This window comes from Bos mutus, chromosome 10 (genome assembly GCF_027580195.1).
Source record: "Bos mutus isolate GX-2022 chromosome 10, NWIPB_WYAK_1.1, whole genome shotgun sequence".
In the NCBI taxonomy this organism is placed as follows: domain Eukaryota; kingdom Metazoa; phylum Chordata; class Mammalia; order Artiodactyla; family Bovidae; genus Bos; species Bos mutus.
Window position 1 is genome coordinate 20786357 of NC_091626.1, and position 14778 is coordinate 20801134.

Below are 14778 nucleotides of genomic sequence, written 5' to 3' on the forward strand. Positions count from 1 at the left end.
GTCAAGTTGGCCAAAGGTGTGTGTGTGTGTGTGTGTGAGAGAGAGAGAGAGAGAGAGAGAGAGACTGAAAGAGGAAATAGACAAAACAGGCTCTATCTTGAAAGCAGGACTCCATCTTGGGCCAGACCGTGGACTTTGAGCTATATGCCCAGTATCTATGGAAACAACACACAAACTGGAAAACCAGGCCCCAGGGCTCTTCCCTAGACTCTCCTTAGCCTAAAAAAATATGCTAATTATCTGTGTAACTGATTAGAATCATATATTCTATTATACTTATTGGAGTATAACCACAGGCCTATTGATAATTGCCCACTGTTAACTACCTAGGCTTAAGGCATATGAATCACCGGGTTAACTTTGATTGTATCTTTGTTCAGATTAGTTTCAGGGAATTTGGGGAGGTGGGTTTGGGCACGTACACTTAGGGTATATAAGGTTTTCACAAAAACTGGCTGGGGTCCTTGGCTAAGAGGAGACTCTGCCTTGGGCCCACCGCTGTAATAAACTGCACTCCACTATCTGCACTGTCTTTCTGAGTGAGTTTGTTTCCCGGAACGCGTGGCTACAACATGACAAATACATGAAGGCAATCAGACCAGCATTCTCATGCACAACTGGTGAGAGTACAAATTTGTGCAACCTTTCTAGAAGTGATTCTAGCCAAATAAATCCAAAATCTTACCAAGTGTTTCTATCTTCTGGTCCAGTAATTCTGGGAAATTCAAGAAATCAACAGACTGAAATAACATGATGCCTGGGTTTTGAAATAAATAGAAGAGAAAACAAGATTAGCCAAAAGTGGTAACTGTTGAAGTTGGGGGATGGGCATATAGGAGTTTTCTATTCTATTTTTTGTTTATCTTGGTATAGGCTTGAAATTTTCTGTGATAAAACTTTATATGTATTTTTGGCCACACCATGCAACTTGCAGAATCTTAGTTCCCAGACCAAGGATTGAACCCAAGCCACTGCAGTGAAAGCACCAAGTCCTAACCACTGGACTGCCAGGGAATTCTCAAAACATTTTTTAAGAAAAGCATCAGAAATGCAAGGATTTGTATAAAAGGTGTTAATCTGGGGGAATTGCCTGGTGGGCCAGTGGTTAGGAGTCTGCATTTTCAATGTCAACAGAGTGGGTTCAAATCTTGATTAGGGAGCAAGAATCCCACAAGCCTTGTGGCATGGTCAAAAGAAAAAAAATTGATGTTAATATTTAATAATAAAAACTATAAATAGCATAAATGTGCTATGCTAGAATGGTTCAACAATTTATGTTGCATCCAAACAGTGAAATATTACGCAGTCATTAAAAATTCAAGGATGTTTGAATGATATGAAAAATTGCTCACAGTGTAATGCAAAGCAAATAAGTTGGATACAAAATTGTTTATGCAGTATTTAAATAATTATGTTAAATAAAAAATGCATAGAGGAGAAGACAGTATGAAAACATTAATACACTTGATTGCTAGTCATGCAATGACTATGGGTGATTTTTACTCTTGATACTGTGCTTTTGTATTTCTACATGTTTAACTTTAATAAATAGGCCCCCAAAATTGCATTTGTTAAAATAATACTCTTGAGAGTCTGACAGATATTCAACTCCAACGGCTGCCACATATTAGCTGTGCAACACTGAGCAAGTTAACCTCTGGGTCTCAGATTCCTCACCTATAAAACTGGCATAATGCCACCTATTTTTCAAGCCCCATTTACTGGGCATTTACTATGTACGAGGCACTAGACCAAGTGGTTTTGCCTCGCTGTATAATCACATGTGCTACTCATACATGATCATTTCAATCCTCACAACAAGCTGAAGTGTAGGTTACAGTGTTCCCATTTTAGAAATACACAAACTGCAGCTCGGAAAAGTTAAGGACTGTGCTCCGCTTTACCCAGCTAGCCGGCAGTAGAGTCAGGGTTCAGACGGAGGCCTGTCCGTCTTTGCCAGCCCAGTTCTTGGCCTCCTGTCTGGGCTGCTCAAAGTTAGTTTTGTTATGAGGATTGAATGAAGTAACACAGGTGGAAGACCACCCACAGTGGGGCTCCGAGTCCAGAGCTGCTTCATATACTATTGGTTCCCTTTTCTACGACCCTCCAGGCCTTAGGAAATTGTGGCAGAACAAACCATCGCAACCTCCAAAGGAAAAAAAAAGGCATCTTGACCCTAAAAGGAGGGTTATAGGACCTGTAGAGACAGACCAGAGAGGGGCTGGAAAACTGCCTTTCAGGGCAATATGAGGGGCTAGGACTGTGCGTGCCCCGCAGTTTCCAGGGTAGTCCTGCCAGGGACTTCATCAGAGGATACCTTGATTTGCAGCTAAGAATTCAGTACTGAGTCACCCTGCCAATAAGCATTGCTCCCCACTTTTCACTTACCCTGCCACCATTCCTCCCTAAAACACAGGGCACAAGTATCCCCAGACCCATAGTTTTGTTTTTCTCTTCTTGTTTCCTACCCTTTTTTTTTTTTTTTTTTTTGGAGAAAAGGGGGATCTTAGGGTCTGAATAGTACCGTGTGCTGTGTGGAGAAGGAAGGCCTTGGTATCTAGGGGTGAGTGTTGCAATGCAGTTGAGCCTATTCCACAACTCCTGGATTCATCTTCAATGCTCTTTCCCTAGGGAGCCAGCGAAAGTTAGGCTCTTCTCTATTTCTACCCCTAGTTCATGGTAACATGAACTACTCTAGAACTGCTTGTTCGTTGTCTGTCTTCTCTACTAGATAATAAGCTCCATGAGGGCAGGCACCACACTGTTCACCACTGAATCTGTCTCCCCTGCAACATGCCTGATACATCGTAAACTATGTACATGTCTCTCCATTCAGCAAGAAAGAAAGCGAAGAGAGAGGGGAAGGGAGGGCCTCTCCATCGGCAGCCTTGTCCCAAGTAGACCCACAGTTGCCCCATTCCGTGCTAAGCTCTTAGATGTGGTCCCAACCCTGAAGGCTTAACATGTTTCTCCAACCTCATATCCACCTTTAGAAAAACAACGTGCAAGAGAAATTTCCTTTTATTCCAAACTTCATGCTCTTTTACCTCAGTACTCAAAATGGATCTCCTGAGTTTAAGGGCAGATTCCAAGTACAAGGGATTCCTGGGAGGAATTATTCCTGGGAGGCTCAAAAGGCGTCTCTGTCTGTCCTAATCCTAGTTCTGCCACCTCTGCTGTGTGACCTTGGGTAAGTGATCTCCCCTCAAACCCTGGCTGGGCCTTGTTCTCGTCTCTGTAAAATGATAGGGTAGACCAGAACTTGTATGAAAATGAAAGCACTTGAGAGAATTCCCTGGCAGTCCAGTAGTTAGGACTCAGCGCTCTCGCTGCTGGGGCCCTGGGTTCAATCCCTGGTCCAGGATATAAGATCCTGAAAGCAGCCAAAAAAAAAAGAAGAAAAGCATTCATTTGCAGTTGACTCTCTACCCTGTTGTGGGTAACTGGACAGCATTCTCCTTCCTAATGCTTAGGGGCAGGGTAGATTCAGTGTCTGAGTAAGCTGAGGAGAGGAAAGATGTGCCTACTTCTGTCTGTAAACAGGAAGACCCAGGCTGTGTGGCCCCTCTGGTCAGAGAGCCTCAGGGAGCAGTGGAAGGCTGAAGGGGACCTTGCCACAATAAAGCACCCCCCAAAAAAAACACGTCATTGCCTCTAGGTTTGCAAAAGAGAAGACTCCAAACACCCAGGTTCTTCGTGGCACCACCCAAGCAAGACCCCTGTTCCCTATTTAAAAACAATGCACCCCCTCATGCCTGCCCTTCCCCTCCCTGGGAAGAACCCAGGGAGAAACAGTGGAGGGGGTGGAGGATTGTGCAGCCAGGCCTCCTGGCAGGGCCCCATTTCAAGCTCGCTCAGAAGGCGCAGGTGCAGAGCCTCTCGGTCCACTGCAGCGGTTTCTTAGGGAGGACAGTGGACTTGGTGGACACAGGCGTCCAGGCCCAAAGGCTTCCTGACTTCAGTCCAAGCAGCTGGCAGGTTCATCCTTCTCTCCAGGGCTCCACAAACACCACTTCCGGCCCTCCAGCCCCTGCTTGGGCTCCTCCTGCCTAGATGTCTCCCCAGGCCCGCCCTCCCCGTGCAGAGCTTTCTCCTTCCCTCACAACCCTTATTTCACTCTCTCAGTCTCCATATCTATTTCTTCTCCCTCCTTCTCCTCCTCCCCTGCCTCTCTTCTGCTTGCCATCCCTCACCAGCCCCGGAATGGGTCTCCCTCCCCTTCTCCTTCTCCGACAGAATCTCCCCCCGCCTTAGCTCTCATCCCTGCACCTCTTTCTTTGTATTCTTCTCGCCCTCTCCCGGCCCCGCCAGCATCTCTCCTCCCCCGGCTGGCTTCGGCCTCCCCCAGCCTCCCCATCTTCAGCTCAGTCTCCTCCCCCTGGCTCCTCTCCCCTCCCCTCAGCCTCACCCCACTCCCGGCCTGCACCCCAAGGTTTCTTTTCACCCTGTGGGGCTCGGTGCCTCTCTTCGTCCACTCTACTGGCCTCCTCCCTCAGCGCAGGTAGAGCAGGCACCCATCCTTTCCTGCCCCGCCCCCAACGCTAACACCGCCGCTGCCTCTTCAGCCCGGTCTCCTCCTCTCCCCACCCTCTCCTCTCTTCTCTCTGCCCCTTTAAATCTGCCTGGCCCAGCCTCCCCCGCGATGCTGGGAGGGAGCAAACATTGATTTGTGCTGGGATGGAATCAGAATTTTGATTTTTTTTCCCCTCTCCCAACCATAAGAAGAAAATAATAAAAACACCCCCTCTTGATAGCCCCCTCTTTCTTCCCATCCAGCTCCCAGCTCCTCTTCCTTATCTCCATCCAAGGCAGATTTTTTTTTCCCTACACTGTTCTCATCTCCCCCTACCCCTGCCACTACCTCGCGCCCCCTCCCTCCACCGCCTGCTCCTCCAGCTGGGGAGAGAGGGGACTCTCTCCTGCGGCTCCCCCACCTTGGCTCTTTGGGTTGGAGCAGTCTCTCCGGAAGGGGAGGGGGCTTGGCTTGTCTGGGCGAGGTGGGAGTGGAGGTCTCCGGTCATGGATGCTGTGCCTGGGAGGCAGCCTGAGCCCCAGCCCACATGGTGAGTAACCTGCCTCCTCCCTTCTGCCTGTCTACCATCCCTACCCTTGCCTTTCCCCTGCAGAGCCTCCCCCAGCCCCATCCTCTCCCCCACCAAACCCTCTACCCACCTTGCTCCGATCTCCCCCGTACATTTTCAACCACCCCCACCCTTGCCAGGGAAGCCAAAGAACCGGGGCAGAGAGGTCCTGACAGCAGGCAGGGAAGCGGGTGGCCTACGATTCTGCCCAGCCCCCGTCTAAGGACCCCCGCCTACTGCCATCCACACTCGATACTTTGGGGTTCCAGGTTGGAAAAGTGGGACTCCCGCTAGGGGTGAGGACCCCAAACCCTGGGAGCGGCCCTTTATAAGAAAAGAGGGGTGGGGGAGCGCTGTGCCTCCAAAGCTTAGGAGCTGCTGGAAGATGCTGCCGAAGGGTGGGGGGTTGGGGGGCGGTGCTGGTGCCCCGGAGCCACTGGGCCAGGGAGCGGCGGGCAAAGAGGAGGGGCCTCCCTCGCCACTTCCCCCCCTCTTTCTCCGCAGCCACTCAGGATGAGGGTCCGGCCCTGCCAGCCCGCGCTGGGGCCCCCCCGCCCGGCCCCGGTCTAACTGCCCCCGCCCCCAGGCCTCGCCCGGCTCCCAGGCCCCCAGCCGGCTTCTCCAGCCCCAGGATGCGCTGAGCCACCGGGGGGCTGAGGCCGCGCCAACTACATGCATGTCCCCCGGGGGCAAGTTCGACTTTGACGACGGGGGCTGCTACGTGGGGGGCTGGGAGGCGGGGCGGGCACATGGCTACGGCGTGTGCACGGGGCCCGGCGCCCAGGGCGAATACAGCGGCTGCTGGGCGCACGGCTTCGAGTCACTGGGCGTCTTCACGGGGCCCGGCGGACACAGCTACCAGGGCCACTGGCAGCAGGGCAAGCGCGAAGGGCTGGGCGTGGAGCGCAAGAGCCGCTGGACGTACCGCGGCGAGTGGCTGGGCGGGCTGAAGGGGCGCAGCGGCGTGTGGGAGAGCGTGTCCGGCCTGCGCTACGCCGGGCTCTGGAAGGACGGCTTCCAGGACGGCTACGGCACCGAGACCTACTCCGACGGAGGTGCGGGGCCCTGCCCACTGTCTGTCTGCTCGTCCGCGTGCGCCTCCCCGCTGGCCTGCCCCGCTAATGCTTTCCCCAGCCAGACGCCCCTGTGCTCCACTGTCGTCCTACACTCCTTCCCCATCGATAAGCGCCCCTGCGCCCATATTTCTGCCCTCTCCCCCCATCATCACACACGCCTCATTTGCCTGTTCCCTGCCTGTTTTTTCCTCTCCCCCATCTGCCTGCCCTCTCCCCTTCCTTGTATGCCTGACCCTCACATCCCGCCTCTCTGACCCTCACCACCCCGTCTGCCAGTCCCCCCCATTCCCCCCCTCCACCTGCCTGACCCTTACGCCTCTGCTCTGCCTGTCCCTTCACATCTCCTCGGCCAGCTTGCCCTGAGAGTTCTCTTTGCCTGCCATGTGTCATCTATACAGCCCGTCGCCCTGCCCCTCACGCCTTCTGGACTGCCTGTCCTTCACACACCCCAGCCTGCCTGTCCCTTCCCCTTTCCCCTGTCTACTCTCACGCCCCTAATCCATGCATCTCCTGCTACCTGCAGAGTCTTCACTCGGCTCTTCCACACCTTGTGACCCAACCTGGCCAGTCCCCAGTTCCTAGTGCCCCTCCCCGACCTCCACGCCAACTGCCCCCACCTCTCCCACCCGACTCTGAGGCTTCCAGGGGCGCATGGGGCTGGGGGTGCAAGGAACGGCAGGTCCTGACTCTTTCTCCCGCTCCTACCCCGCCCCCGCAGGCACCTACCAGGGCCAGTGGCAGGCGGGGAAGCGCCACGGCTACGGGGTGCGCCAGAGTGTGCCCTACCATCAGGCGGCGCTGCTGCGCTCGCCCCGCCGCACCTCCCTGGACTCCGGCCACAGTGACCCCCCGACGCCGCCCCCGCCCCTGCCCCTGCCCGGCGACGAAGGAGGCAGCCCGGCCTCTGGCTCCCGGGGAGGCTTCGTGCTGGCCGGGCCCGGGGACGGTGACGGCGCGTCCTCCCGAAAGCGCACCCCCGCGGCCGGCGGGTTCTTCCGCCGCTCGCTACTGCTCAGCGGGCTCCGGGCGGGCGGGCGCCGAAGCTCCTTGGGCAGCAAGCGGGGCTCCCTGCGCAGCGAGGTGAGCAGCGAGGTGGGCAGCACGGGACCCCCGGGCTCCGAGGCCAGCGGGCCCCCGGCCCCAGCGCCGCCTGCCCTCATCGAGGGCTCGGCCACTGAGGTGTATGCGGGTGAATGGCGCGCCGACCGGCGCAGCGGCTACGGCGTGAGCCAGCGCTCCAACGGGCTACGCTACGAGGGCGAGTGGCTGGGCAACCGGCGGCACGGCTACGGGCGCACCACCCGCCCCGACGGCTCCCGCGAGGAGGGCAAGTACAAGCGCAACCGGCTAGTGCACGGGGGGCGCGTGCGCAGCCTCCTCCCTCTGGCCCTTCGCCGGGGCAAAGTCAAGGAGAAGGTGGACAGGGCGGTCGAGGGTGCTCGTCGAGCCGTGAGCGCTGCCCGCCAGCGCCAGGAGATCGCCGCTGCCAGGTGGGCACCCACTGCAGAGCCCGAAGCTGGGTTAAGGGGAGAATGTACGCCGTGGATACGGAAGGGTTGGGGGGGCGGTGGGCGTTGCTTAAAGGGGGACCAAGACCCAAGGCCTAGGACCTGGCAGTTGTAGCCCTGGGAATTTGTTGTGTTTATATCTGAGGCTACAGGTGGACTTAGGTGTAACTGTGGGTGGCTGGGTATTTGAGGGAAGCCCTGTTAGACTATAAGTGTGTCTCAGTGTCTTTTGTAGGGAGTGTGTCATTGTTGTGTGTGGGAGTAGCAATGAGCGCTGCCTTGTGCCGGCCCAGGAAACCTCTTGGAACTCAGACATGTTCCTAGTCTTCCTCATCTTGTAGCTGATCCAGCCTCCAGGACTCTGCTGCTGGGAGCAACAGCCCCAGGCAGAGAGACAAGAGGTGTACATTCCTAACCACATCCAAGCCAGCCCACAGTCTGATAACATTTCAGCCTTAGGCCTGGGGAAGGTCTAGTTTGTACAGCTGATCTGGAAAGTGAAAGTCGCTCAGTTGTGTCCGACTCTTTGTGAGCCCATGACTATACAGTCTATGGAATTCTCCAGGCCAGAATACTGGAGTGGGTAGTCTTTCCCTTCTCCGGGTGATCTTCCCAACCCAGGGATTGAACCCAGGTCTCCCACATTGCTGGCGGATTCTTTACTAGCTGAGCCACAAGGGAAGCCCAAGAACATTGGAGTGGGTAGCTTATCCCTTCTCCAGCGCATCTTCCCGAACCAGGAATCGAACCAGTGTCTCCTGCATTGCAGGCGGATTCTTTACCAACTGAGTTATCACGCAAGCCCACAGCTGATCTACCCACCTGAAAAAATAGTCCCTCTCAGCTCTGACTCCTCCGACTCCCTTAACCCAACTGATAAAGGTTGGAGGGAAGCAGACTTGCCTGTAAATGAAATTTTCTTTCTGTAAATCAGATTACATTTCATGCATCAGGAACCTCATTATCTCAAGCAGTGCAGTCCAGTAGGAATATAATGTAAGCCTAATACATAATTTTGAACCTTCTAGTAGCCATATGAAAAAAATAGGAAGAAAAAGATGAATTTAAATAATATATCTTATTTAAACCAATGTATCCAAAATATTATCATTTCAATCTAAAATAAGTATGAAATAATTAAGGAGAGATTTTTATATCACCCCCTTTTTTTTTCCTAAATCTTTGAAATCTAATATATATTTTGCATTTAGAGTACAACATTTAATTTGGACTAGCCTCATTTTAAGTGCTTAATTTTAAGTGCTTAATGGCTTGTGACTGAAGAAAGCCAAAAAATCTATTTGTAATGAGTTCATAAGCTCCTAATTATACAATTTACACATAGGAATTTTTAGATATTGTTTTTTCTTGAAAGGGGAGGGCACAGTTGAAGGATCTTGTTTGAAATTTGAGAGGGTTTCAGTGGATGAAAGTCAAGATATGTCCAAATATGCTTGGGTGTAAAGTGTGTGTGTGTGTGTGTGTGTGTGTGTGTGTGTGTGTGTGTGTGTGTGTGAGAATAGGTCATATCCAGAGTAGAGGCCTGAACCAGAGAATGTCTATGTCTATGTGTGGATATATGTGAGTTTCTGGATGGTTAGAGTCCAGGGCCTTGAGCCAGGGAAGGGGGAGGGCAGAGCACCAGGGAGCACTTTAGGCTGGATAGGGAGTGGGCATGTGCAGGAAAAACTGGTCTCAGTAGCCAGAAAGATCAGGCAGTAGGAGGAAGCTGGTTGATCTCCCCAGCAACAGGCCTGGAAAACTTGATTGGCTGCTGGTTGCCATGGAAACAGCAGAGCCTCAGCAGCAGGTGCACATAGACTACATCATTCAGGTAGCCTGAGCCTGGCCTGACTCCTGAACACAGACTGGATCTAGTGGCTAGGCTCTGACCAACCAAACCCTCCGAAGTGAAAAGCACAGACCCTTGTCAATGTTGCAGTTTCCTGGCCACCAACAGAACACAATGCAACCCCAAACTGTGATCCTAATCCCCTGTCTTAAACTCTGAGACCAGCTCAGTTTCAGACCAGGGCTAAGCATATAGATCCTGAAAGCTGTAAGACAGAAGAACAGGGAGGGGTATCTGAGATCCCTCCAAGCAGGTTCTAACAGTCCTTGACCGACCAGGTCTGAGGGGAGGAAGCTAACCACATCTCCCACAGTATATAAAAAGGAAGTAGACCTAAGATGATAGGGGACACCTTGACCCTCTCCATACCCTGATACCCAGACCACTTTCCTAGGCCAGATAAAACAAGCCTAGGCCCGAGGGAGTCATAGGTCTTGATACATTCAAGCCCATGGCAAGTATATCTGATTACGTTTACCTCTGGTCCTTCAGTCAAGATTACCTCTGCCTCTGATCCTACACCCCATCTTCAGTCAAGATTACAGAACTAATGCATTAATGAATAAGGCATCTATGAATAACAGCAGAGGGTAAAAGGGAGGGGAAAATTGAGGAAACATCTGACATCAGATGGAAAACTGAGAAATAAAAAAGAGGAAGGGATTGATAGTGCTTCAAGATTACCTGTAACTGAGGAGCAAGGCTGGGCTTCCCTGGTGGCTCAGATAGTAAAGAATCTGCCCGCAGTGCAGGAGACCTGGGTTCGATCCCTGGGTTGGGAAGACTCCCAGGAGGAGGAAATGGCTACCCAACCCAGTATTCTTGCTTGGGAAATCCCATGGACAGAGAAGCCTGGCGGGCCACAGTCCATGGGATCACACAGAGTTGGACACGACTGAACAACTAACACTCAAGGAGCAGGGCAGGGTTGAAGGCTGGTTGTGGAAGGGAGATTAAGCACTCACCCAGAAGGTATAATCACAATGGTGAGAAAGCATGCATGTTAGCAGGGAGAGGGAATAGGTAGTGGCAGAAAGGGGAGACCCACCCAGTTCCAGAGCTCAGAAAGGAGGAGATGGGGTGAGGGACAGTGACAGTGATCAGGGGCAGGGGAGAAGGATGTGATAACAGAAGTAGCTGAAGAAAAGATTTTAAATTCTCATAACACAGGAGGTATCAACACAGCAAAGTGGCATAGCTTCTGAGCACCAAGCAGGTGAGCTGCAGAGAGGTGCTAAGAGAGTGAGGCCTCATTTGTCATTGGGAGGAGCAGGACAGGAATGGAATTACAGGGCTGCAGGCAGCAGGGAGGGCCTGGCCCCTGCAGCTGGGGGAAGGGAAGTGTTACTATTGGGTGAAATGGTGGAGGGGTGCGAGAAGAACGGGAAGGTGTGATGACAGCAAACCCAGCCCAGGTATTGGAGAGGAAAGCAAAGGCCAGCTGCCCTGCCAGGCCGTGGAAGGGGAGCAGCTGGCAGAGTGTGAGCCAGCTTGAGGCTGCCAGAGGTGATCTCAGATCTGGGGGCTGTGACATGGGGGGTGGTGGGTTGGGAGGGAGATGGGTCAAGGGACTGGAGTAGGTCTATTAAGACCCTGTCCCCGGAACCCGACAGGGCAGCAGACGCCCTTCTCAAGGCAGTGGCAGCCAGCAGCGTTGCCGAGAAGGCTGTGGAGGCAGCTCGAATGGCCAAACTGATAGCCCAAGATCTGCAGCCAATGTTGGAAGCCCCAGGTAAGGTGTGGGTAGCCTGAGGCGGGGTCGGGGGTTGGCTTCCTGGGAGCTGGAGGGACCTGGGCTTGGAAAAGGGGGCAGTGAATCCCTGCAGGGGACTGGGGATGGGAAAAGCCAGGGTATGAGAGTCTAAGGGGACAGAGGGTGGGGACCAAGCCCAGTTGTTTGAGAACTAAAGTAGGCATTTGAAAAATAGAGTAATAAGGACTGGGGGTTGGAACCTGGCATTAAGAAGCTGTAAAGTTGGGGTACCAGAGTCCTGGGGGGTGACCAGACAGAGAGATAAAATCGTAGCTTTGGTAGCCCAAGGCTAGTTCAGCACATCTGATTCATAGTTGTCCCTACCCCAGGCCGCAGACCCAGACAGGACTCGGAAGGTTCTGACACCGAGCCCCTGGATGAGGACAGCCCTGGGGTATACGAGAATGGACTGACCCCCTCAGAGGGCTCCCCTGAACTGCCCAGCAGTCCTGCCTCCTCCCACCAACCCTGGCGACCCCCTACCTGCCGGAGCCCACTGCCTTCTGGAGGGGACCGGGGTCCCTTCTCCAGCCCCAAAGCTTGGCCTGAGGAGTGGGGGGGCCCGGGTGAGCAGGCAGAGGAACTAGCTGGCTATGAGGCTGAGGATGAGGCTGGGATGCAAGGGCCAGAGCCCAGAGATGGCTCCCCACTCCTTGGAGGCTGCAGCGACAGTTCTGGAAGTCTTCGAGAGGAGGAAGGGGAGGATGAAGAGCCCTTTCCCCAGCTGAGCACCCCAGGGGGCTCGGAGCCAGAACCTGCAGCTTTGCCAGTCCTGAGGGGCCTGTCCTCGAGGGGTCCTGAAGCCGGGTGCCTGGTGGAAGAGGCTGAGGAGGCTGCTGCAACGGAGAGGCCTGCCCAGCCGGTAAGAAACTCTCCCCCGCCACCAACCTTGTGCCTTCTGAGTCTCCCATCCTTTCTGGCCCTGCTACCCTCAAAGTTTGGCCTATCATCACTTCCAGGCCTCTCTCTGATCCCCTGTGGGGCTTTGATTTGCACTTAGCTTTCTTTTTGCCTACCCAGTCTTGGACTATATCCTGCCTCAAAAAAATAGAAATAGAGAATTTTCAAGCTGGGAGGAACCTCCAAGACCTTCACATTCCAACTCCTTCACTTGACACATGGAGAAACTGAGGCCCAGAGCAGTTACAGTAACTCACCAAGGTTACAAATGAATAATTATCAGTAGAGCCAGAACATCTTCCCGTGCTCTCCTTTCATATCACTTCCACCCCCACCCCCACCTCCACACTTTCTCTCTTTGGTGCCCAGGAATAAAAAAGGAAAAGCTTGTTCCCTCCCTACCCTGACTCTCCCTCCCTCTCCAGGGAAGAAGGGAAATAGGGAAGAAGGCAGAAAACTGGGAGGGTGGAGTTTCCCTAGAACCCTCTACTCTGATTGGACTCCAGGCCTTCTCCTGTTTCCTAGCAACCACATCCTCACCCCTTCATCCCTCTCTGCTTCACTGCAGTAAAGGCGCCTGCTGCCAACGTCTGCTACTAAGGCCAGGCACCTTCTGCCTGGGCCACGTGCTGCAGGGAGGGGAGAGGAGCGGGGGATGGGCTCACTTGAGGGAGCCAGAGGGAAGGCAGGGCTCTGCCTGGGAGTAGAGGGCTGTTTTGCAATCCAAAGCCAAAGTTGGAGATATCCCCGCTCTCCTCTGAGGAAGGGTGTCTGGGACCCTTCTGCTTTGCCACCTCAGCCAAGGCAGGAGGTGGGACTCGTAGTGCCTGGTCCTCAGGCACTGAGACTGCCTTTCCCCCATCTCTCTAGGGAGCTGCCAACCCGCTGGTGGTGGGAGCCGTGGCCCTCCTGGACCTCAGCCTGGCGTTCCTGTTCTCCCAGCTCCTCACCTGAGGCACCTGCCTGGCCTAGTTCCGGCTTTGGTCGCTGCCTCTTCACTCCTCTGACCTGCCTTTTTTCTCTTTCCTTCCCCCTGGTTGTTTTTTTCTCCTGTCTTTCTTTCTCTTCTCCCTTCTCTTTCTTTTCTGTCCCTCTCTGGTTTTATCTCTTGCTTTTTCTTTCCCTCTCTCCTTTTAGATTCTCTCATTCCCTCTGGCTCTGTCTCTGTCTTTCCCGCTCCCTTCCCTACCCAACCCTTCTCTCTCTAGATTGTTTACATACGAAGGGCTTTTCTCGCTCAGAGTCTCTTCTCTGAGACACACAATTCTAAGTCAGACCATTGCCCCCACACCCTCCCTGCCTTTTCTTTAGACCTGAACTTGGATGAGGGTGGGGGTTTGGTGTCCTGAGGAGTCTCCTGGAAGCTAAGTGGAAAGGAAGGAACATGGGGAAGGGGTACACTTGATACTGGAGAAGACCATCGACTGGGCAAGGCGCTGGCCGTGCTGCTAGGACTCCCCGACCCAAGGAGCCAGGTGTCCCTCTGAGGCCTAGTGACAAATCTGGAAGGGGTGCAGCCTCCATCTCTGACCTCGGAGGAGCCTATCTCACCTCCAAGCACTGAGCTAGGTTCTTACCAAACTCCATCCTTCCCTGAAGGAGATAAGGGAAATGAAAAGTAGAACAGCTCCCCAGCATCTTCTCCCTCTTTCTTTCCCCAACAGCCAGCCCCTCACCCAACCCCCTAGGGTGGCATGCCATGTCAAAAGCAATGTGTAAAGGAAAGATAATGCCCCATGCAGCCAAGCCCACCTGCTGACCTCTCCCACCTTTCTCTCTCCCCCTAAAAGTTTATTTGGTTGGTCTGGACTCACGTGTGGCCTTTGATTAAATTCCTAAGGGACCTGAAGAAGACATTTCTACTGCAGAGGGTTAGGGGCACCTGAGCAAGGACCCCACTCCCCAACTCTGGCAGTGGTGGCAGGGGAGGCAGCTCTGGAAAAGGAACCACACAAGAAAATAGGAACTCACAGGGCAGGAGAAGCTGGTCAGTAGTCTCTAAGTGGGTTAGATCCCTTCCTCCATCATATCAGAATCTTGTGAAATGGAAAAAAACAGGAAGGAGGGGATCGAGGAAGCCAATCTCTCACACACTTTCCAGGCAGAGCAGAGAGGTGAGAGCCAAACCCGGGTGAGAGGTGGGTAGAGAGCTCTGTTGGAGGTTGTGGCTGATCCCTGGTACTAGCTTTTCCCCTGGGGACAGGAAGCCCTAGGAAGAGGGGGCTTGAGGGTCCCCAGGGGATCTTTCCTCCCTCCCCTGCATGAGGCAGAGGCAAGCTGCCTGCCAACCCCCTCCCTCAAGGAATGGCCTTGCCTGGGAATGCCCACCACACACAAACTCTTTTTTTTCTAGTCAAACTCTGTTTACTCCTTGGCCTGCCTCCCTCCTTCCTCCCCTCTCAACCTTTACTTCTGATTTCTATTTCATGGAATTTGGGATTGACGTTAAACTACAACAGTGCCGCCAACACCAAGTCTTGCAGGAAAAAAAAAAACAAAGAAATTTAACCAAAAAAAATATATTAATAAAAAAGTTCAAAAAAAGGGGGGGGAATTGTCCTCTCCTTTGGGTGCGATGGATTCAAACCCAAGCTCTCAGAAGCTCTCC

General features: G+C 53.4%; 1 protein-coding gene across 1 annotated transcript; it reads left to right on the forward strand.

Moving 5' to 3' along the window:
- Positions 1–4127: 4127 nt before the first annotated feature.
- On the forward strand, positions 4128–14712 carry JPH4 (junctophilin 4). Its single transcript, XM_070377452.1, is given in 7 exon segments — positions 4128–5063; positions 5586–5764; positions 5766–6136; positions 6876–7647; positions 11131–11249; positions 11600–12132; positions 13041–14712. Coding segments are annotated over 6 exon segments (1890 nt in total). The 5' UTR covers positions 4128–5063; positions 5586–5753; the 3' UTR covers positions 13125–14712.
- The last annotated feature ends 66 nt before the right edge of the window (positions 14713–14778 follow it).